This window comes from Mus musculus, chromosome 1 (assembly GCF_000001635.26).
Source record: "Mus musculus strain C57BL/6J chromosome 1, GRCm38.p6 C57BL/6J".
Lineage (NCBI taxonomy): Eukaryota > Metazoa > Chordata > Mammalia > Rodentia > Muridae > Mus > Mus musculus.
The window spans coordinates 75,515,693-75,537,335 of record NC_000067.6 but is presented as its reverse complement, the minus strand read 5'-3'; the positions used below and the strand labels follow the sequence as shown (position 1 = coordinate 75,537,335).

At 49.8% G+C, this 21,643-nt stretch overlaps 1 protein-coding gene across 2 annotated transcripts; it reads right to left on the bottom strand.

The window, feature by feature from the left end:
* On the bottom strand, nucleotides 1-15,807 carry Stk11ip (serine/threonine kinase 11 interacting protein). Of its 2 annotated transcripts, NM_027886.3 has the most exons (25): nucleotides 15,694-15,807; nucleotides 15,487-15,572; nucleotides 12,448-12,653; nucleotides 12,174-12,248; nucleotides 11,822-11,917; nucleotides 11,377-11,484; nucleotides 11,178-11,249; nucleotides 10,152-10,278; nucleotides 9,870-9,973; nucleotides 9,665-9,760; nucleotides 9,493-9,534; nucleotides 9,218-9,367; nucleotides 8,943-9,027; nucleotides 8,075-8,425; nucleotides 7,720-7,925; nucleotides 7,286-7,402; nucleotides 6,986-7,163; nucleotides 4,821-5,033; nucleotides 4,606-4,709; nucleotides 3,679-3,776; nucleotides 3,405-3,583; nucleotides 3,083-3,164; nucleotides 2,862-2,932; nucleotides 1,911-2,158; nucleotides 1-1,250 (listed from the first exon to the last, which is right to left on the bottom strand). In NM_027886.3, the coding sequence occupies exons 2-25, from the start codon at nucleotides 15,545-15,547 to the stop codon at nucleotides 1,101-1,103; spliced, it is 3,219 nt and encodes a 1,072-aa protein (NP_082162.3). In that variant the 5' UTR covers nucleotides 15,548-15,572; nucleotides 15,694-15,807; the 3' UTR covers nucleotides 1-1,100. The 2 variants fall into 2 exon arrangements, with proteins under 2 accessions (NP_082162.3, XP_030098903.1); XM_030243043.1 differs by lacking the exon at nucleotides 8,943-9,027 and having other exon boundaries at nucleotides 401-1,250; nucleotides 15,487-15,794.
* Nucleotides 15,808-21,643: the final 5,836 nt, after the last annotated feature.

The window sequence follows — 21,643 nt, the reverse complement described above, 5'->3', positions numbered from 1 at the left end:
TACTTTGGGGAAGTTTTAATTTACTTCAATTAAAAATTCAGGGCAGCGTTGAACAAAACAGAAGTAGGTGAGATTACTTTGAGAGCCTCTGAACAGGCCTGTCTGGGTCCCCTGCAGGCAGTACCAGAGGACAGCTATTCCAAGGGCACTTCCCATTGGCCAGCCAGTCCTAAGACTTAGCATTTCCCCCTCACCCTCCCAGCAGACCAGACAGGGCATCGCCTGGGAGAAACCAACCCCAAGAATCGTCTCTCCATTGATAGCTGAACTAGCTACTCTTTTTGGGAATGTGGGGGGGGGGGGGTGTGTGGGGGGGGATATGCACATGTGCGTGTATATGCATTGAAATTTCTGGACAGGTACAGTGCTTCGCTCAAGAGGTGACTTCCAGAGTCAGCAATGACAGGATCTCACTTTTTATTGCAGGTCTTTACATAAAATGTAAACTTTGGGAAGAGGGGAAGTTCACAACTTTTTCACAATTGGTGGCTCACGCCATTAATCTCAACACTTAGAAGGCAGAGGTAGGCAGGTCTCCATGAGTTCAAGGCCAGCCTGGTCTACACAGAAAGTTCCAGGCTAGCCAAGGTTACACAGTGAGACCCTGTCTCAAAAAGAATAATGAAAAATCTTAAGGGACCCAACTAATTGACTGGCAGTGATCCCATGCAAGGCCACTGGATAGGTCGCAACCTGCTTGGGGACTGGGTACATCAGGGTCAGTAATCCTACTTTGCTAGAGAAGGGCTGGGGACAGGTCTCAGTGCAAACAAGGTTGCTTCCGGGAAGAGATTAGGGGATGGCAGGCTTGCTGGGAGACATTTCTACATACTACCCATGACACCTGGCAACAACTTTATTGATACCTGAGAGTAAGTGCTGGAGAAATGTTTGCACTGACCACTTAGCCTGCTCTATTAGGCAGGTCACCCAAGGGCCAGATGGATTCTCTTGTCCTTCTCTTAAGCTGTGGTCATTGGAGCTTCCCAAGCCAATGGCCAACAGCAGCCAGGCAAGCAGCCAGACCTAGAGACTAGGAAAAAGGGCATCGCATCGGCAGTGCAACTCCAGGGGGAGGCAGCGAAGTCAGTGAAGAGGCCTCATCGGTCCAGGTCCAGAGCCTCCTGGGTTACTGTCCGGAGTCCAATGGAGAACAACTCTTCCCAGGGCTCCCGAATCCAGGCCAGCAGGGCTGTCAGCTGCTCCCCACACACAACATGAAGGGCCCAGAAACTCTCCAGTCGAGACACCTGGTAGATTGAGCAGCAGGCAAGGGAAACACAGTGAGAGACATACCAAGAGTCCAGAATCTTAGGAAAAGACACCACACCCTCGGCTTTTAAAGGCTCTTCCCCCTCCTCCCCTGCCTCAGGTCTGTGTGACACTGCATTAAAGGGCGACTCTGAGCCTTAAAGCGCACTGTCTGAGGGCTCTAGAGGACTGGTGTTCACAGTTCCGTCTCTATCTTCCATGCTGTAGGGAACGTGAGTTCTAACGTCAATTCCAAGAACTGTGCAGGTTCAACTCCTGACTCTACTCTTGTGACCTGCACAAGTTTCATGTCTCTGAGCCTTAGTTCCATCATCTGTAAGACAGGATCAACAACAGCACCTCCTCCTCATGTTGGAGTTGTGAAGGTCAACCAGTTGGCATACAGTGTGGGTAGGCTGATCACACCAACTCACACCAGCTAGGTATTTCAGTACCGGGCTCCAAGGCCAGGACACTGCCACAGTTGACTGCTGCTTTCTACACCTGCTGCTTATCCAAACCCACGTCCTCACATCAGGACTCTGTCCCCACTATACACCTGCGCCTTCCTTAGCACCATCCCAATCTATCCCCATCCTTCGGAGATGCACTGTACACTGTGTACACACACACACACACACACACACACACACACACACCTCATCATAGAAGATCAGCCGCAGGTCCAAAGGGCTTGTGCGATACAGCTGCACAGAACTCAGACAGCTGAGTGGTTGCTGCTCCCTGACCTGCAGGGAAGGACCTGGCCCCAGAGAAGCAGGCTGCTCTGAGGTTTCATCAGACACCACTGGGAGAGGAGACTCTGCATGGGACCCTCCAGGGTCTTCATCTAATAGGTACAGGGTGGACAACGTCAGCAACAGGGACACAGGACAGGTAGAGGAGCCTGCAGAGAGAGAGAGACAAGATGATGCCTACAGTGAAAGGCTATGCTGGACCTAGATCCCCAGGACTAGTGTCCCAGTGCTGTCCTGGAGAAGAGGTGTGAGCCACACTTAAGAGTTGGCCACAGGGGTGTGGGTATGGGGGACCTTTGGGATAGCATTGAAAATGTAAATGAGGAAAATACCTAATTAAAAAAAAAAAGAAAAAGAAAAAAAAAACACAAAGCATTGTAAGTAAGGCTGTCTATATCTATATAAAACTCATGTAACATTGCTACTGAGAGGAAATATTTATTAAACATTTTGAGACATTTAAAAAAAAAAAAAAAGAGTTGGCCACAGATCAGCACTGTATTTCCACAAACTCCAGGGACCACTAACAGCCAAAAGCCCTGCAGTGCTATACTAAGGGAGCCAGCACACCAGCCAAGCAATGGCCCGGGGCCTCTTGACAGGATGAGTGGAACATATCTAGCCAATCACCCACTGAAAGACTGAATGCCAAAGCTATAGTCTCTGGCCAGCTGAGGCTCTAAGGACCTTCTGAAAACACCCACCCTGTAGTGTGGATATACCTGCAAGGGCAAGAAGTCTGGATGCCAGAAACTAAGCATTACTCCACGGGCACTACAGAGGCAATAGTGGGCAAGCCAAGGACAACATGGGCTATAGAAACCAGGGAAGCGCCTGCAGACTTGGCCTTACCTTCAGCCAGGAAGGCCCGAAGGTAGAAAAACTGGGGCACCTCTGCAGAAGGGTCTTTTCCCAGCAATGGCCTGTGGAGATCACAGCAGACAGAGGAAGAGAATCAGCCAGGGTAGGAAGGGAGCAGCTGGGGAGATGTGGGCACGAGGATGGGACTATGTCTGCAGTCTTGTCAAGAGTAGGCCTGGGCACCACCTAACCCTAACCTCCTGCTGACTCACCAGAGCCGATGCTGCGGGGTCACCTCCTCCTCTGTGGCACTGATGCAGTTCCTTTGGGTACGAGGCAGAGACTGCAATACACCTGGATAAAGCCAGCCAGAGACAGAAACCCTCAGAGGCCTCTGCAGTCCTCCACCTCAGCCTCGACCCTGGCTAAGCTCCATTAACTCTGGCCCTCAGAAACTTCTACCACTGGGCGTTGACAGAACAGGAAGTTCCAGGACCATCTACTACTGGTGAGCATCAAACTGAGCAGCCATGACTGAAAGCTCGACTCCCTTGTCTGTCTGTCCCTCCCTCCCTCCCTCCCTCCCTCCCTCACCAGTGAGCTCCTCAAGGAAGGCTCGGCACTGCCTAGCATCTCGGGGCAGTAGTACACAGCTGCCAGTGCCAGCTGCCCACTCCAGACGAAGGCTCTGGCCTGCGAGGCCGAGCTCCATGCCACTCAGGTCCTGCAGAGCAATGGCCAGGGTGGGCTGGAGCCAGCTAGCAGGAGGCCCGCTGTGGAGAGAGCAAAGGAACCAAGATTAAGAGGAGGACGGGATGAGGTTGGCAGGACTGTGACACGGCCCCAGCTCTACACCTGGCACACTCACCAGATGGCCCCTAGCACCTTCAACAGGTAAAGCATGTGGTTAGACACAACCACAAGGCACGGAAACTCCTCCGTGTGGCCTGCTAACACCACTGGCACCTAAGGGAAGGGAAAGTTGATGAGAAAGCAGAAAATAAAGCCAAGCAGACAGTAGCCAGACCAAAAGCTGCATTCTAACCACGGTTCCTCGCATGATCAACCTCTTCACTATCTGTGGCCCTGCACTCGCCCTCCCACCACCCCAGCACCTCTTAGCAGGCCTCCTCAGCATCCTCTCCCCATCTCCAACCTCTCTTCCACACTCAGCCAAGACTATCTTACTTAACAACTTAACCATTACCCCACTGATTCACATCCTCTGGGTGGTCCCTAGATCCCATCCATGTTCCAGGCAGACACAGCAGGTTGCTCCTGAGCAGCTTTCCCCAGCCTCCTAGACTCCCCCGAGGAACCTGCCTCTAGGCCGGGACACTAGTTGTCCCATCTTTCCCACAAGCTACCTTCTCTTGGGCCTCTATACATCTATAGCTTCAGTCTCCTAGAGCATGGACCCACACAGGCTAGATTAAACAGCCCCTCTAGGGCCTTGTCCTGATACAGCAGCTTCACGTTGCATAACCCTGCTTCTTTGTGACTAAGGGCAAGCCAGCTGCACGGTTGGGCCTGAGTGTCCCTGACAGGAGGAAGTGACAGCACGTATCTGTGCTGACAGGAGGACCCATTCACCAAGTGCCAGGTGCAGGGACAGGTGCCTGCTCTCAGCCTCTGCTCGAGGTCAAGGACCATTATCCCTACCTGGATGGAGACAACTGAACTGCAAGGATGAATAAACATGCCCACATGAAACACAGCAACTATCCACAGCTGCAGCTGAAACCCAAGCATCTGACTCGCTGCCCAGGGCCATGGGTCAGTGGGTGGCACAGACCTTGATACAGCACTGGAACTCCTCCTCGGAGTCACTGAACACCTCGACATCCAGGAAGAGCCGGAGTCGGTGGTCCACAGAGCGAAAACCAGAGCATCCAGGGGCTATGAGCAATCAAGGGGTCATCGCCTGGCTCCGGGAGGCCACAGCTCCAACTTAACACGGTGCCCATCCCTCCCCCAAGCACGCTTCCACTTTGTTCCACCCATACTCACATGGGCTGAGACTCCAGCTGCTACGGTCATGGGATATGGATGTCTGAGGTGGGATGCCATCAGGCCTGCTGGGACAGCCACCGTGGTCAGCGAGGTCACAGGCAGAATCTGCTGACTGCTCTTCCTGGTTCTGCTCTCTATTCGGGACTTCCCCAGACACAGCTAGGAGAACCACGTGGTCACTCCCACAGTTTGGACATACAACAGGAGATTCTGGAGGGACAGACAGACACCCCATAAGCCTCCTAAAAGCATGAAGTTCACAATACTCCCTGCCACCATCCAGCTTCCTCAGATCCAATCTCTAGCTCCAGTCACAGCCAGCATTCGCAGCATCCCACCCTCACCCATATCTAAGCATAGTCTCTAATTTGCCTCTCCCCATCCCCAAGAGTCAAGTTAGCCCATGGCCAACAGCCTCCTAAAAATACATCCCATCTTCTAACTTCCAGGTCCTGCTCTGGTCCCCTCCCATAGCCTTGGCTTTATCAAGCATAGCAGCGCTTTACTAGAAATTCCTGAAAAACCAAAATCAAGAGCTAGGAAGATGGTTCAATCCACACTGTACATCCTACACACGCGTGGGGATCAGAGTTCAGATCCCCAGGCCCCAGGTAAAAGCAGTGTGGTGTCATGTATGTGAGCCTCCCAGTGTTCTGGGGAAGAGAGAGGCCGATCCCTAGAGTTCATTGGCCAGGCAGTCTAGACAAACTGATGCACTCCAGGTTTAGTGAGAGATTATGCCAAAAACTCTGGTGGAAAATGACTGAGGAGGACACTAAAGTTGGTCCCTGACCTCCACACATGTGTGTGTGCACACGCATACACACACACACACACACACACACACACACAGCTACAGGAACAAACATATAATAATAACAAAAATTAAGACCAAAATCAGCAGATTAACTATAGATGGATAATCGTGGACCTGTGCTCTGAGCCTGACTACTATCTGTAAGATGAAAAATCACGTCTACCTCAAGGAGTCGGCAGGATGGGTGAGTGGATGCAGGTAAAGAATGAAGGATGTGGATCAACAATGAGGGGAGAGACACTATGTGGCTACAACACTCTAGGCATGTACTAGCCCCCACATCAATGTTATTATTATGTGGCAGCTCCATTAAAACTTTTCATACCCCATTTTGCAAATAAAGAAATAACTAAATTAGCTTACACACCCTGCCCACACCTATGTAGTTGGAGATAATAACAGTAGCTACCATATATGAAGGACCTTTGTTTTGTGCCAGGAGCTATGCTTGGTGCTTTATTGTCATATTTAAATCTCACAAGAAAGCTGGGCAAGGTAGCACACATCAGTAATCCCAGCATTCAAGAGGCTGAGGGAGGGAGAAGGACAGCTTCAGGTACATTCAAGTTTGAGGCCAAGACTTGTTCTTGAAACATCGAAACCTTTAAAGAGAAATTCTACCAATGCAGAAGCCACAGTACCTATGGAGATAGCCAGGATCCAGAAAGAGCTGTGATGTCCCACTGCCTATGTGACTAGGCCTGCCAGGGCAGGCTCACAATAGACAATGGCACAGGGGTATTGTTCTGGAAAAAAAATAACTTGGTCCTGCTCTGTCTGCTGCCAAGAAGTATGGCTGATCAAAATTGTACATTTCACATAGCTATTATCCAGAGTCTCCCTTCCTTCTTCAGCATCTCCAAAGCCCTATTGTTTGACTGGCCTATAGTGGAACAATCCCAAGATCAGAACACAAAGAGAGACCATAAGGTGGCGCATCCTACCAAGTGCTTACAAGGTCAGTCAAGGAAGGAACTTGTGCCAACCAGCAAAGCAGCTCACCCAACAGAGGGCAGGCACATGGCAACCCGGCGCTGCACTAAGTGCTCAGTAGGCTTTGTTATTCCTGAGATGTTACCCACAACCACCATAAGCCATCAAGTGATGAAAACCTGAAGAGCAGGTTTACGTACACTCACAGAACAGCACTTCCAGACTCTTACTGGACCATTTCTGCTGTTAAATGCAGCAGGCAGGCATTCGTATTTCTTCCCTATGCCAAACAGTTGCCCCCACTCTCCTAAGACCTTCTTCCCCTGGGCTCCCTCTCCACACTCCTCTCAGAGACACCTTCCCTGCAGTGGGAGAGCTAGGTGGCCAGAGAGGCCAAGGCCACAGCTGGTACCTGTATTTTGAAACAGAGGCTTCCAGCCTTCATCACTCTCCAGTCCCAATCTGGACTCCTCTGGCTTGAACTCACAGCTACAACGCAGACACTGGAATCTGGCCCCCTGTGGGTCCTTGTTTGCCCCAGGCTGCTGTTCTTTCACACTGGTGAATGGGGTCAGTACTGCAAGCAGCTCCTGAGGGAGGTGGGCCAGAAGGCAGCTAGCTGGGCACAGGTGGACCCACTTGGCCGACCTCTGACCCCTCCAGCCTGGACCTGCTCCCTCCAACCTCCCCGCCTGCCTCTGGCCTCCATCACCTGGACGGCTTCACGGGCCTCCGGCTCCAGCACAGCATATCGACGTAGCTGCCGGTCGGGACAAATGTAAGAAAAGCGAAGAACAAGAACTGGAGCCCCGGGGAATGGACCTGAGCCCTGTGCAGGAAGAAAGGAGAACACAGCAGTGGGCAGAGGAAAAGGGGTCTGGGCTACACAGAGCTCGGAGAAAAACAGGAACTCTGGACCCCACAATGCTGGTCTGACACAAAGCCCTTGCATAGAGTCCATCCTTTAGCACCCTCCCTAGTCACACACAACAGCCCTGCACACACCCCTCCTTGACACGGAGTTCTCATGAGAGAAGATGGAAAATACCCAGGCCCAATGCATGGCACACAAGAGCCAACAGGTTCCCAACGATGACTCCGGAAAAGCCGAGAACCCCTTCCCAGGCACCTGACCCCACAACTTACCTCAGACACTGGTTCTCCTTGGGTTTCAGTCTCGGACTCTAGCTCAGCTGCCACCAGACTCTGTAGCTCCAGCCGCTCCAGAGTCCGAGCTGCTTGGAGTTCCACTTCAAACAAGTGGGCAGAAGTGACCCGGAGAAAGCACTCCTTGCCTTGCACACCCCCAAGTCCCTGCAAGGGACATACCAACATGGGGCGACAGAGCTCAGCTGCGGAGAGACCAAGAGAGAACTGGAGTGAACAAAGGGTCCAGGGCCTCAGGGAGTGAGTGTCCTACCCAGCCTGGCCTCTCTGCAGTCCCTCTAACATCCCAATCGACACCCATGACCCCAAAGCTCTACGGTCACAGGCCTCTCACCTTCCACTGCCTTCTGCTCCTGCTCCTCCTCCTCCTCCAGGTCCTCTCTCGATCCCTCTTCTTTATCCTGTTCTTCCCTCTCTTCTTCCTGGGGCTCTGGCTCCACCCTGCCTTCCTCTGACACCTTCTCTGGCGATTCCTTAGTGTCGTCCTCTATGGCTGGAGGGCTGCATACAGTCTCCAGGTTCTGGACATCCAGAGGAGGGGTGCTAAGGGCAGGAGTCTTGGTGGTGCTAAGAGGGGAGCTCCCCATGGTCTCCAGGTGGCTCCTGTACTGCAGCCAGTCACAGCCAAACCGCTCCCGGAAGCTGGCCAGCAGCTCCAGTTCCCGGTGTTGTTGCACAAACCACCCTGAGATGGAGGAGGATGTAGAGCTGAGGCCACACCCAGACCCTGGCTGACCCCAGCCTCTTTCTCTGGCTCCTCTTCAATAGGCCTCCCCTCCGCAGAATGTCCTCAGGAGCGTCCTATGGAATACTGTGCCCACAAGCCAGTCTGGACCACACACAAAACTAAATGTGTGGCGCTTCCCAACCACGGCCACACATCTCAGGTCTAAGACGAGCTGTAGGAAGAAACCTGCTTCACATTGCTGCAGCCCGTGCTCCCCAAATGGCTGTGGCCATAAATCTCTTTATTACAGAATCTTTAGCACCCTTTAAAATCCATGTTCCTTAGGAGAACGCTGCCTGGAAGCAGATCTCTCTTTGGGCTAAACTAAAAAGACAACAGACTGAGGGGCCCTCCGCAATAATCCACACCACCCCAAAATCAAGTTTCTCCTCCGATGCCAAAATGTAAGGCAACATCGAGATTAGAGAGGTCTGGAAGGAGGTGGGAAGGGAGTGAGCAGGGAGGGTCAACTTACCAGCTGGGGAGGGGTCCAGAGTTCGGAGCTCTGGGTCTGTGTCACTGGGCTCAGAGATGCTAGCCCGCCTCACACGGACTCGGCTCTGGTTTGGATAGAGATGGAGATCTACAAAAGCCAGCCTGGCCATCCATGGCCACTTACCTAACTTACCAAAAAAATGCCAAGTCCTAACAAGGACAAGGCCTTGCTGTTGCTAGTCTACCGAGTTACCCACAGTGCCATAAAGAGACCACGCAAGCCCAGGCACAAACCAGCAGAAGCCACTCACTCACCTTAACCTTACGAAGCGGGGCCTGGGCCACAATGCCCCCTGAGGAGAGGCTATCACTCAACTCAGGGCCACCTGAGGTTTCAGTGGTACTCCCCACTGGCCAGGACAGAGGCTGGATCACGGGACCAAGCCCTGAAGAGTCTGAAGTTTGCTGTGTGATGACAGGAAGGGGTCTGCATGATGGAGCTAACCAAGAGGAGGACCCTAGTTTCCACTGACCAAAAGACTTTCCTACCCTGTCCTCCCTTCATGTCCTCCCACCCCCACTCGACTGACCTGAAGATCCTTCAGGGACAAAACCTTGCCATCAAGCAGGAACTGTACAAGACAAAGGAGAGGACAGGCTGGAGATGGAGCCCATCACTAGTGACTCCAAGAACTCACAGCACCATAGAGTGACTGGGACTTTGGCCTCTCACTCAGGGACAGACAGAGGATAATCACTCACGCCATGAGCAGCATCCCTGGCCCGTGGTGACAAGTACTGGGCGGTGGCTGCACGGTGTGCAGGGTGGAACCACAAAGGGTTACCTTCCAGATAGAGCTGAGGGCAGAAAAGAGACGACGTAGGCATCGGATGCCCCCTATGTGAAGGCACAAGGAGAGCCAGACCTGAAGGTGGCTCCCAGACCCGTTAGGCACTCGTGGCTCACCTTACGGAGCTCGGCCAGCAGCCATAATGGCGCAAGCTCTGTGTGTCCTTCTAGAAGGTTATAGGCCACATCGAGATGCCGCAGGTTCTTTAGCTGCTCCAGGCCTACGGCAGAGGAGAGAAGGAAGAGGCCTTGCGAGGACATGGTGTGGGTAAGGGATATGGTATTCTGTGTGCCCAGGACAGAGGCAGAAGGAGAAATTGTTCACCACAGCCCTACCTCTAAGTCCTCATGAGGCTCTAGACGGCCAACCTGAGCCACCCCAATACACTCCCTACTCACCCTGAAGGCTGCGGAGCTCATTGGCCCTCAGTATCAAAGTCCCCAGCGCAGCCCCTGATGGTCCCACTCTTGGCACCAAGCGCAGGTGGTTATAGGAGATGTCCAAATGGTACAGCTCACATAAATCCTGGCAGTGGGTGAGGGGACAAAGGTTCTCAACTCAACAAAGCTCTAGGCAGGGCCCTCTGTGCTATCCTCTCAAATCCACATTGGCCTACAGAAACTGCAATGTCAACACAGATGACTTCCTCCATCCTGCACTGAAAGACCTGAACAAACACTAGCATGTCCCTAACAGTCCCAGGCTACACCCCTAGATGGTAACTCCGTCTTTAAGTTCCCACCTGGAAAAAGACAAGGATCTGAGGAACACTTAGCGCAACCAAGGAGATCCTCTGTTTGGGCCACGGGGTCTGTCTCCCAGCCTCTGAGGGACAAGGGGGGCCTACCTAGCCAGTCAGTACAGTCAGTGAGAAAACCCATGCACTTCAGTGTGGACCCAGCTCCCGCCCCTTCCTGACTTGAGAATTCCCAGTTCCCTGAGTGCTGATGACACCCAAGCCATTGCCACTCCTTCACTCTCCAGTCACTGCACTTTGAATCCTCCTCAGCCTAGGATGTGACTCCTCACTGAAGAAAGTTCCTACCACTTTAACAAGTACTCAGCCCCATTTATCTTTAATGGAGGACAGAAAGGCCACAGGGAAAGGGTTTGTCACCATCATGGAATCTATCACTTCTGGGCCACACACTAGGCTAAGTAACATAGGTACTCTTCACAGGTACTGCTATGATGTATACCTGACAGGTGAATGAAGCAAGAAACTAACTGACTCCCCCAATTCATCCAGGTATTCCAAACCTTGTTGTGTGCTAGAGGAGAAACCCACACAGTACAGTACCAGCTCGCAGATGTGCCTCCACCTAGGCCCAAGAGCCATGTGGAGCACTAGCTAATCTGAGAGTGAGTGAGAGTGGAGCCATGTAAGGGCCAAGTCCATCAGCAATCAGGCAGCTCGGTCTTACCATCAGGAAGCCTTTGCAGTCCTGGAGATGATTGTGGCTCAGGTTGAGGAAGCGGAGAGCGGACAGGAGACGCTGAAGGAGATTGACAAAGCAAGCACAGAAAAGTTCTTCACACAAGGGTATCTGACAGACAGATGGCATTCCCTCCAAAGGACCCTTCTTCTCACCCCAAAGGCACCTTCCCTTGGGGGACACTCACCAGGGAGCTGTCTAAGCTCCTGAGCGCATTGTAGCTGAAGTCGGCAGAAAGCAAGGCTAGCCAGGGGAGGGCAGAGCAGAGATCCCCACCACAGGCTGACAAGAGCTCCTGGATAGGGAACAGGCACAACTACATGTCACTCTCTGCCTTCTCCCCATGCATGCTCTATCTTCCAGTCCCCCACTCACATAGACCAGGCTCTACCTGGAGACTCCGCAGCTCTGAAGAAAGCTCAAGGCTCTGTCCCTAAAGAGCAGACTACGGGGACCATATGCAGACCATAGGGAGACAGACACTAGCCGATACACAGCTTGGTGTGACTGTAAACACGCAGACAGGTGTAGAGGGCTGTGGTGTCACACAGGACAGAGGAGGGAAGCACATGAAGCTTGGTCTTCTCAATCTATCAGGACAAGACATCAGGGCCAGCGCTCATCCTCCTTACCTCCAGTGCCTGGATGCTTCTGTTGCAAACCAGGGACTCCAGCTGTGAGTAGATGCCACGGAGGCCACACAGGCTGTGGATAGGGACTCCTCGAAGCTAAGAAGAAAAGGAGGGAGGCAAGCAAAGCTTCAAAGATGGCAAAGGCCTCATCCCTAACTTCTGATGGGGAGGAGGGAAACCATCCAAAGCCCAGCTACAGGTAAGGAAGGAAGTTTTAATGGAAAACATCACTGAGGAGCAATGGGACATTCAGACACCACCTCCCACCAAAAGAGGCCATCTCTCTGTCCTCAGCCCAAGAGGCTCCTTCGCAACAGTTTCTGCCCACCTATACGTTCTAACACTCCCTCACCTCCAGCTGCCGTAGGGACTTGAAGGGGAAAATCTTGATAGGCCCTGGAAGGCCAACACCAGGGATATGGACCAGCTGAAAAAGGAACATTCAGGTTAGCGAGGCAGGGCAGCCTCCCCTGCTTCTGCGCCACTTCCTCAGCATAAGCACCAGCAGGCATCACTGACATCATCTGGCTCTCAGCCTCAGAGCCCTCTCACACCCCATCCCAAGCCCTGCCTTCATCACTCCCTAGGGCTCTCTGCGCATCCTGTCCCCATGCCCCTCCTGGGACCTTGAGTGACAGTGTTTTCTGCAGCACATCGAAGAGGAACTGAAGCTGGAGGATGACGGGTGAGTCTGCAGGGTGGGAGGGAAGAGCCACAAAGCCTGTCTGGCCTGGGCCCCATGGCCCCAGGTACAGTTCAAACACTCTGTTCAGCTGCTGCAGTGTGGCTGTCAGCAGGCTCAGTGTGCTACAGCCAGAGAGAACCGCATCGCCTGCAGGAAGAAGGACAAACGGGGACGAGGACAAAATGAAAGGTCTTTCCTTCTGGGCCCCCAAAATGCACCCACTCTCCTCTGTACTTGAGATATTCCACTGAGAGATCAAACTGTCTACCTCCTCCCCAGCTCAAACATCTTCTACAGTTCCCCCATTTAAACAAGCAACCGAGCAAAAATCCTAGCCTTTCAGCCTGATACCAGAAATTTGTTTTACTATAAGACTCCCAGAGACTTTTCCAAATGCTTTTGCTTTCTACTCTGTAGAAAGTAGCCTAGGGTCGGGCGTGGTGGTGCACGCCTTTAATCCCAGCACTTGGGAGGCAGAGGCAGGCGGATCTCTGAGTTCGAGGCCAGCCTGGTCTACAGAGTGAGTTCCAGGACAGCCAGGGCTACACAGAGAAACCCTGTCTCGAAAGAAAAAAAAAAAAAGAAAGAAAGAAAGAAGCCTAGGCTACTTACAGAGTTGGAAACATAGCCCACTTGGCTCACAGCTCTCTCTCATCATGATACATCCCTTTCTACTGCCAAGGTGGAGACCAACTTCACCCAGCAAGCCTTCGCAAAGCAATACCTCTGGGGGCTGTGCAGATGACTCAATAAAGGTCCAGCTGAAAAAGCTGGTGAATCTGAAGCTGACCTCCACCGCCCACATAGTGGTGGGAACTGACGAGGCAGTCACAGAAAGATCCCTGAGGCTCACTGGTTAGCCAGCCTACTTAATCAGCAAGCCCCAGGTCTCAGTGGAGACCCCTGCTCAGAGAACAAGGAAGACAGCTTCTGAAACATGAGGCCCCTAGCTGTCCTCTGGCCTTGACCCAAAGATGCTCTCCACACACAAAATAAAAATATTTAAAGAAATAACACCCCTGCGCTTCCACACTGCAACCACCCACTTTACACAAAGGCCGACTGTATTTGATCTTTCTGTCTTTTTCTGGTTGCAAGAATGACATGCACATTTATAGAAATTCTCAAACAATATTGAAATGCATGTCGTTGTCCATTACAGCACTTCTATAAAGCTGTTGTACCTAATAAGACTATCAGCCCTGTGAGGTCGTCTTTCAGATATATTCCCCACTTAGCACTCTATCAGGAAAGTACAGTTATAATAACTGTGGACATTTTTTTAATATATTCTGAAACCAGGTGTGGTGGTGCACACCTTTAATCCCAGAATGTGAGAGACAGAGGCAGGTGAATCTCTGTGAATTCCAGACCAGTGCAACAAAGTGAGGCCCTGTCTCAGGGGGATGGGGGGAGAAAAATCAAGAAGTCAAAGAATATTGCAGAAGTCAGGTGGAGGAACATCATATGCCTATATATAATTCCATAGGATGAGTCACTAAAGCAGAAAGATCATAATTTCAAGGCTGGCTTGGGATACCAAGAAATAGCAGAGATCTCCCACACCCTTCACTCAGCTTCCCCCAAATTGACTTACAGAATTATAGTACAATTATCAAAACCAGGAAATTAGGTGTTGATAAAATATAGTGTCAGTTCTATTCTGTTAGTGTAGATTATGACAACCACCACCATAATCAAGACACAAAGTGATTCCATCCCCACAATCATATATGAACTCTACGATTCCGAGCCTGGGAGCCAAGTCAGATCTTTGCTGAATAATAAATCTTACAGCCTTACAAAGAGATTTTTCTATGTACTAGACACTGAGTATAGACATGCACATAATTCAAGGTGTCCCCTGGAAGTCTAGAAAAGGCACAGCATGGGAGTAATTATTAACACAAACCAGAAAATGAACTGCCATCAAGAGACTCCAAGGATGCCATGGTGGGAGTATATAGATATGGAGCACTAATGCCATCGAGGTCACACATTCCAAATGACAGCTGCTTCATCTAGATCTCATCCTTATCTCCTAAAGACATCCATTAACCCCACCTTACAGATAGGAAAGCCGGGGCTCAAAGAAGAATCTCTCCTTTCTGTGTGTGTGGGGAGGATGCTAGGGATTATAAGTCAAAGTTTTGTACATGCTAAACATATGCTCTGCTACTGAACTATATCCCCAGCTCTCAAAGAATCATGATTGTGATCATTTAGCTGATGATGGCAACCACATAACAAACAACATAGTGCCAGGCGTGGTGGCACATGCCTTTAATCCCAGCACTTGGGAGGCAGAGGCAGGCGGATTTCTGAGTTCGAGGCCAGCCTGGTCTACAAAGTGAGTTCCAGGACAGCCAGGACTACACAGAGAAACCCTGTCTCAAAAAAAAAAAAAAAACAAAACAAAAAAACAAAACAAAACAAAAAAAAAAACAAAAACCAAACAACACAGTGATCTTTGCCATGCCCAGGCACTGGGGCAGCAACTATAGTAACACTATCTTTTGAACACTTATTATGCATGCATGCACTGCACTAAATAAGCTAACTAAAATCCCGCTATCTTTTGCGTTCAATACAATCCCTATGCTAACCTATCTGAGAAGAATACTGAGGGTCTAAAAACTTATCCAAGTCTGATAGAGGGTTGGGACTAACCTATGTGGGTCTCCAAATCTCTGGTGTCTAAGGTGCTTATACTTGGCTTTCGGTACAAGTGATTATGTTCTTGTCTGCAAGTGTTTAATCTATTAATGATCCCTTTCCTCTGGAGAGTTAAGTGCTATGAGAGATGGATAGAGTTTAGACTGTCAAAGGCATGACTGTAAACAACGCGTCACAAGGAACACACCCAGAAGACGCCGGCACCTCGTGACCCCGCCGGCAATGACTCGGTGATTCCCGGCGTTTCTGGACAGTATCGAACACACCTAGAACTCCCAACCAAATAAGCCAGAAGTCCACTCACCCGACTCCCGCAAAAGTCCCGCCAGCTTCCACACTACTGAATCCCGCGGAGCGGTCGTCATAGCCACGGGACGCTGGGGGCGGAGCCTGGGGAAAGGGGAAGCGGAAGAGCCTCAGGTGGGCAACAAAAGCCCAGAGCTTTCGTGCAAATGGAGGCGTCGCGCAATGTAAAAAGTAAGCATCAGCTAAAAAGAACGATCTCTCTGACCCCTTTTCCAAAAAGCATTGGGCCTCGGGAGCCCATGGGCCCGCGTAATTCGCACTCCAATCACTTTGGCAGCCGGGCTCTTTTAGGGCAGGAAGTCCCGCCCCGGAAGGCAAAGGACCTACCGGAAAGCATGCCTTCGCTACCGGAAGCCACGCCCTGGGCGAGCCGATGTGTCAGTAGGACGGAACTAGCCGGGATTAAGCCCCTAACGGGGCCCCAGGTCTAGCTCGGCTCTGGGTGGCCCCTTCGGCAGAGAGAGAAACCTGACTCTTGTTTGCAGACTGGGCGGGGAAGCAGAGCTTGGAGAAATGGGATCTTGTATTAGAAGGAAAAGAACTCATCCAAAACAAATACTGATCTTCCAGTTACATAGCTGTCCTGTCCTTGCGAAGTTCTTTTATATCAGCCAGAAGGGCTAAGGCTGGCAGGGATGCCACTCTCAAACCCCCTTTGCTGTCATAGTCCTCAGTCTCTAGACTTATTTTTCCTTAGGGTTTAGCACACTCTCAAATTGGTCCCTGGTCTCTGATTTCAGAGCTCTGGAAGCAGAGGCAGGAGGGTCTCAGTGAGTTCAAGACCAGCCAGCTCTAAATAGTGAGTTCCAGGCTAGCCAGGGCTGCATAGTGGGATCCTATCTCAAAAACAAAAATTAGTCACTGGTAATGACCTGAACCTGTATTTGTTTTGTTTTGTTTTTAACTGTATTTACAGCTCAGTACACCTAACTAAAAGTGGTTTTCCTAAATTTGAAAATAAAATATATCAATAATTAACAAAAGCAAGACTGTTGAGTTTTCTACTTCCAAATTGGCACTGTAGCTTTTTTTTTTTTTTTCAAGATAGGGTTTCTCTGTGTAGCCCTGGCTGCCCTGAAACTCTGTAAACCAGGCTGCCTCTGCCTCCCAAGTGCTGGGATTAAAGGCGTGCGCCGCCACCACCACCCAGCACCACTGTAGTTTTTACCCTGGCTCTTGGTCTGGCAGTTGACATCAACTTCTGGTCTACATTATGAAAACATTTCTTAGGATGGAGTGACTAGCTAGGCTTGGGAGGGGAATGTCTTTTATGAAACAATCCTTTCTAACACAAGAAAGTTAAACATGAAGTGTAGGACTGAAGAGATGGCTCAGTGAATTAGAGCACTGGCTAGGCTTCCAGAGGACATGGGTTCAAGTCCCAGTACCCACATGGCGGCCCACAGCCATCTGTAACTCCAGTTCCAGGTGGTTGTACAATCTCTTCTCATCTCCATGGGCACAGCACATGCATGGTGTAGAGGCATTCAGGCAAAACATTCATACATGCAAGTGTTTGCTTTTAATGAAAAATCTAAAGAGTAGAGTTGGAGTCAGTCAGTTTTAGAGGTGGTGGAAGGCTTCTCTAGCCTGAACAAACTTCCTATATACCGTCTCATGGATCTGGGACATTTTGTGCAATTGATAATCCATTACATAGCAACTGTCAGTCCTTGTTTATCGATCACCTGAAGCTGGCCATGGGGGAGGAGCCATAACAATCAAGTCAACTGTATCAAGCCAAATTCTCATAGGCAGAAAAAGAAACAAAAAACAAAAACTCATTCTTTTGATATCCTGATGTGGTGCCTTGAAACCTTTGCTTTTTGGCCTGGCTTCCGTGGTCCACAGTTATTGTGTGAAAATCCTCCATTCACATGGGTAGCCCCTCTCTCTACTCAGGTTTGTCCTACACTACCGAGCTTCCAGATAAGTGAACGAGAGAAAAATCAAAGAAAACAAAACTGTATTGGGGAGGGGAAAGCTAAGCTAAAGAAGCAGCAAGAGAGTAAACAGCCGAGGCCTGTCCTCCTCCCTGAGAGGCCCACTCCCCTTTCTGTCCTTGGCTTGCAGGCAAGGCCTTGGCTGCCTTCCAAAGAAGTCTCTCTCTCTTTTTCTCCCTCTCTTGCCTAAGTTACATTCTTCTGTAAATTGCTACTTATAAAATTTCTTTTAATCAAAGGGAAAAAGAAAATCCTGTGTCACCAAAGCTACAAAAACAAGTGCACACGCTTTGAGCGTGCACCAGATCCATAGAAGAAAGCAAGAACTGGACCTTCTGGTGACCTGGCCAGTGACAACAAATCATGCTTTGGATGAGACCAATTAGGATTGTAACGGTGTCAGTTCAGTACAGGTTGGATCCCAGTCCCAACACATCTTAGAAACGGACAAGTTGATTCTAAAATTTATCTAGGAGACTAAATACATACAGGGCCAAGAAACTTTGAGAGGAAATAATTGAAAACAAAATTTAAGAGACACTAATAGGGGCCTTGCCCTACCAGGCAGCAGAGTGTCCTCCAAAGTCACAGTGACCAAAGCCTGATAATAGCAAAGAGATAAACAATAGATCGACCGAACACAGAGCAGAATAATTACTAACTCAACAGTCCTGGGGGAAGTGCCTGTCCATCTGGAAAAAGCCAATTACTCTCCTTGCATTCTGCACATGAGGTTTCAGAAATATAAAAGCTCCAGAAATATAAAAGTGCTAAGTGTTTTTTAAAATAATAAAGAACAAATAAATAAACAAATAAACAAACCTGAGTAGGATGGCATATCTTTGTAGTCCCAGAATTTAGGAGACTACCACAGAAGGATTTAGAGTTCCTGGCCAGCCTGGGCTACAGTAGTGAAGTCTTAAAGAAAGAAGAGATGGAGAAAAAAAGGAGACGCTAGAAGAAAAGGAAGAGAGAAGAGAAGAGAAGAGAAGAGAAGAGAAGAGAAGAGAAGAGAAGAGAAGGAGAAAGAAAAACAGAAACTGACTTTAAGTTTGATGCTTAAAAGTGCTTCCCAAAGATTTACCTTAACTGGCCTGGGTAGTACAAGCCTGAAATCCCAGCTACTAGAAAGGATGACGGAGAAAGATCACTTTTGGGCCAGCCTAGCCCAACTTAGCAAGAGGGTCTATCTCCAAAATAAAAAGTAGGGAACCTGGAGAGATGGCTCAGTGGTCAAAAACAGTTGTTACTCTCCTAGAGGATCCATGGTGAATTGCCACAAGGGCCTGTAACTCCAGTGCCAGAGACTCCAGGGCCCCACTTCTGGTCCCTGCGGGATCCAAGTACAGAAGTAGTACACAGGCATACATGTAGGCAAAATACCCATATACATAAAATAAAAATAAAATGTTATAAGTACGAGCTGGGCAATGGTGGTGCAAGCCTCTAATCCCAGCACTCGGGAGGCAGAGGCAGGAGGATCTCTGGATTCCAGGCCAGCCTGATCTACACAGAGTGTAGTTCCAGGACAGCCAGGGCTACACAGAGAAAGGCTGTCTCAGAAAAGGCATTGCCCACAAAACCTAATAACCTGAGTTTGACGCGCCAGGCCCCACATGATGGAAGGAAAAAGCAAGCTGACCTCTGACTTCGAGACACAGCCAGCATTGTTAGCATTCCTTATTCCTCCTAGGCTCAGTCCCAGTTACCTGGCAACAGCCAGGTGAGCCTGACTCACAGTAAAAGGGCCTGCTTGGCCCCTCCTCTCTCCTGCTTTCTTACTCTAGCTCTGACCTCTTGCCCCTTCCTCCTCTCTCCCCATTCCCCTCCCCCTCTCTCCACGTGCTCATGGCCATCCTCCTCTCCTCTCCTCTCCAAAAGGGAAAAGGGAAAAGGGAAAAGGAAAAGGGAAAAGGGAAAAGGGAAAGGGAAAGGGAAAGGGAAAAGGAAAAGGAAAAGGAAAAGGAAAAGGAAAGGAACCCAGGATCTGGGAAAGAAAGAAAAGAACATCAATCAAGCACTACGGGGGGGGGGGGGGGGGGGCGCACAGTGCACCAAGGCCTGGTGCAGTCAGTTACCTGTGTGACATGGGTTTCCTAACTCAATTCTTCCTGCACGAAGAGTGAGACAGAAGAGAAGCGGTTGGTCCACAGCAGAGGGGGAGGCAGCGGGTGAAGAAACACCGAGACATGGGCCACAGGGAATGGAAACTCTGGGGAAAGGTGACTGTGGGGAGGAAGCGAGTGGGGATTTCCTGGGGGTCTCTAAAGAACAGCCATGAGGATTCTTTTATTCATTTGTCTATTCAATATTTTCTCAGCCCTTGACTATGGGCCAGGTCCTATGGGCTAGTATCTGGGTAAATGAAGCACACAAATCAGTCCTTACAGTAGAGGAGACTCCGCCATCACTTTACAATACTGTCTTACATTGTTGTTGTTGTTGTTGTTGTTGTTGTTGTTATAATTACCATTTCTGCTGTGTCCAATGGCACGACCTTTAGTTACCAAGTTTAAAACAACACCGTAGAGTCTCAAGGTAAAGACCCAAACAAATCTCACTGGGTTAAAATTAGTGAATCAGCAAGTCTTGCTCCTTTATGGAGCCTCTTGGAAGAATTCCTGTCCTTGGATTTTCCAGATTCGAGTGGCCACTTGCTTCGCTGGCCTGGTTTCCTTCCTTCTTCACAGCCAGCAGTGGTTGCTCACAACACAGCCGGCTGACCTTGACTCCCTGACTCCCTCTTTAACATCCCTGCTGATTACACTGGACCTGCCCGGATGGTCCAGGATGTAATCTCCCTACTTTAAGGTCAGCTGATAAACAAACGGAATTCTATCTGCAATCTTAATTTCTCCTTGCCGCCTGACAACATGTTTACAGCAACTAAGGCTCAGGATGCAGACGTCTCCGTTTACCACAAACATGAGGCACGTTACAGAGGAGTTAGCGGTTAGAGACATGGTTCTGGTCCAAGGCTGCGCATTGAGTATGCGCTGCAGCAATCCCCACCCCACCCCCACACCAGCTCCGAAAGAGATCTAAAAATGAACAAGTTCATAACCATGCTGGATGTGATTATGGGACCAAAGACCCCTTGATGCACTAAAAACCACAAAAACCTCTTCAGAATGGATGGCAGAGAAGAAAAACCACATCTCAATTGCACACAGCAAGAGATGACCCCGAGGAATGAAAATGAACTGGGGATGAGCACTGCAGTGATGTGCTTCCTAGGAACATGCAAGCCTCCGCATGCGCGTGCGCACACACACACACACACACACACACACACACACACACACACACACACACAATCTAAGAGCAGAAAACATCCTTACATTGCAGATACCAACAGGACCCTAATCTTTCAAGATACTCCAACAGGTACACCTAATGCCCAGCACACCACTCTTGCAGGCCAAGAGAGTAAAAACCTTTCATTTTGTTTTTGTTTTGTTTTGGTTTGGTTTTGGTTTTTGGTTTGTCTTTTGAGGCAGAGCCTATTATGGGCTAGACTGGAACTTATTACATCGTCCAGGCCAGCCTCAAACTCGCAAAGATTGGCCTGCCTCTACTTCCTGAAAGTCTATGTTTTATGTTTCTGTTTTTATATAATTTTTATTTTTATTTAATGTGTATTGGTGTTTTGCCTGTATGTATATCTGTGTGGGAGTGTCAGAAGGCCTGGAACACCTGTTACAGACAGGTGTGACCTGTCATGTGGGTCCTGGGAGTTGAACTTGGATCTTTTGGAAGAACAGCCAGGGCTTTTTTTTTTTTTTTAAATTCTTTTTTTTTTTCCCAAAAGATTTGTTTGTTTGTTTGTTTAATGTATTCACCATTGCTCTCTTCAGATACACCAGAAGAGCATGCCAGACCCCCATTGCAGATGGTTGTGAGCCATCATGTGGTTGCTAGGAATTGAACTCAGGACCTCAGGAAGAGCAGTCAGTGCTCTTAACTGCTGAGCCATCCCTCTAGACCCCCTGAAAGTCAGTATTTAAAAAGCAGATAACAGACTCAACATGCCAAAGAGCCCTTGTTAAGTTGCTTATAAAGAACAGGACTTTAGCTGGATGGGGATGGCACACATCTTTAATCCTAGCACATAGGAGGCAGAGGCAGGTGGACCTCTGTAGATGAGGCCAGCCTGGTCTACAGAGTGAGTTCCAGGACAGCCAGGGATACACAGAGAAACCCTGTCTCTAA

What these genes read in the sequence shown, in the direction of transcription:
- Stk11ip (NM_027886.3), bottom strand. Translation starts at nt 15,547, where the DNA reads ATGACGACCGCTCCGCGGGATTCAGTAGTGTGGAAGCTGGCGGGACTT. An exon ending in AAGGAGAACCAGTGTCTGAG is followed by an intron (nt 7,403 to 7,719) that starts GTAAGTTGTGGG and finishes CTTCCTGCACAG; the next exon opens with GGCTCAGGTCCATTCCCCGG. An exon ending in GGCTGATCTTCTATGATGAG is followed by an intron (nt 1,251 to 1,910) that starts GTGTGTGTGTGT and finishes TCAATCTACCAG; the next exon opens with GTGTCTCGACTGGAGAGTTT.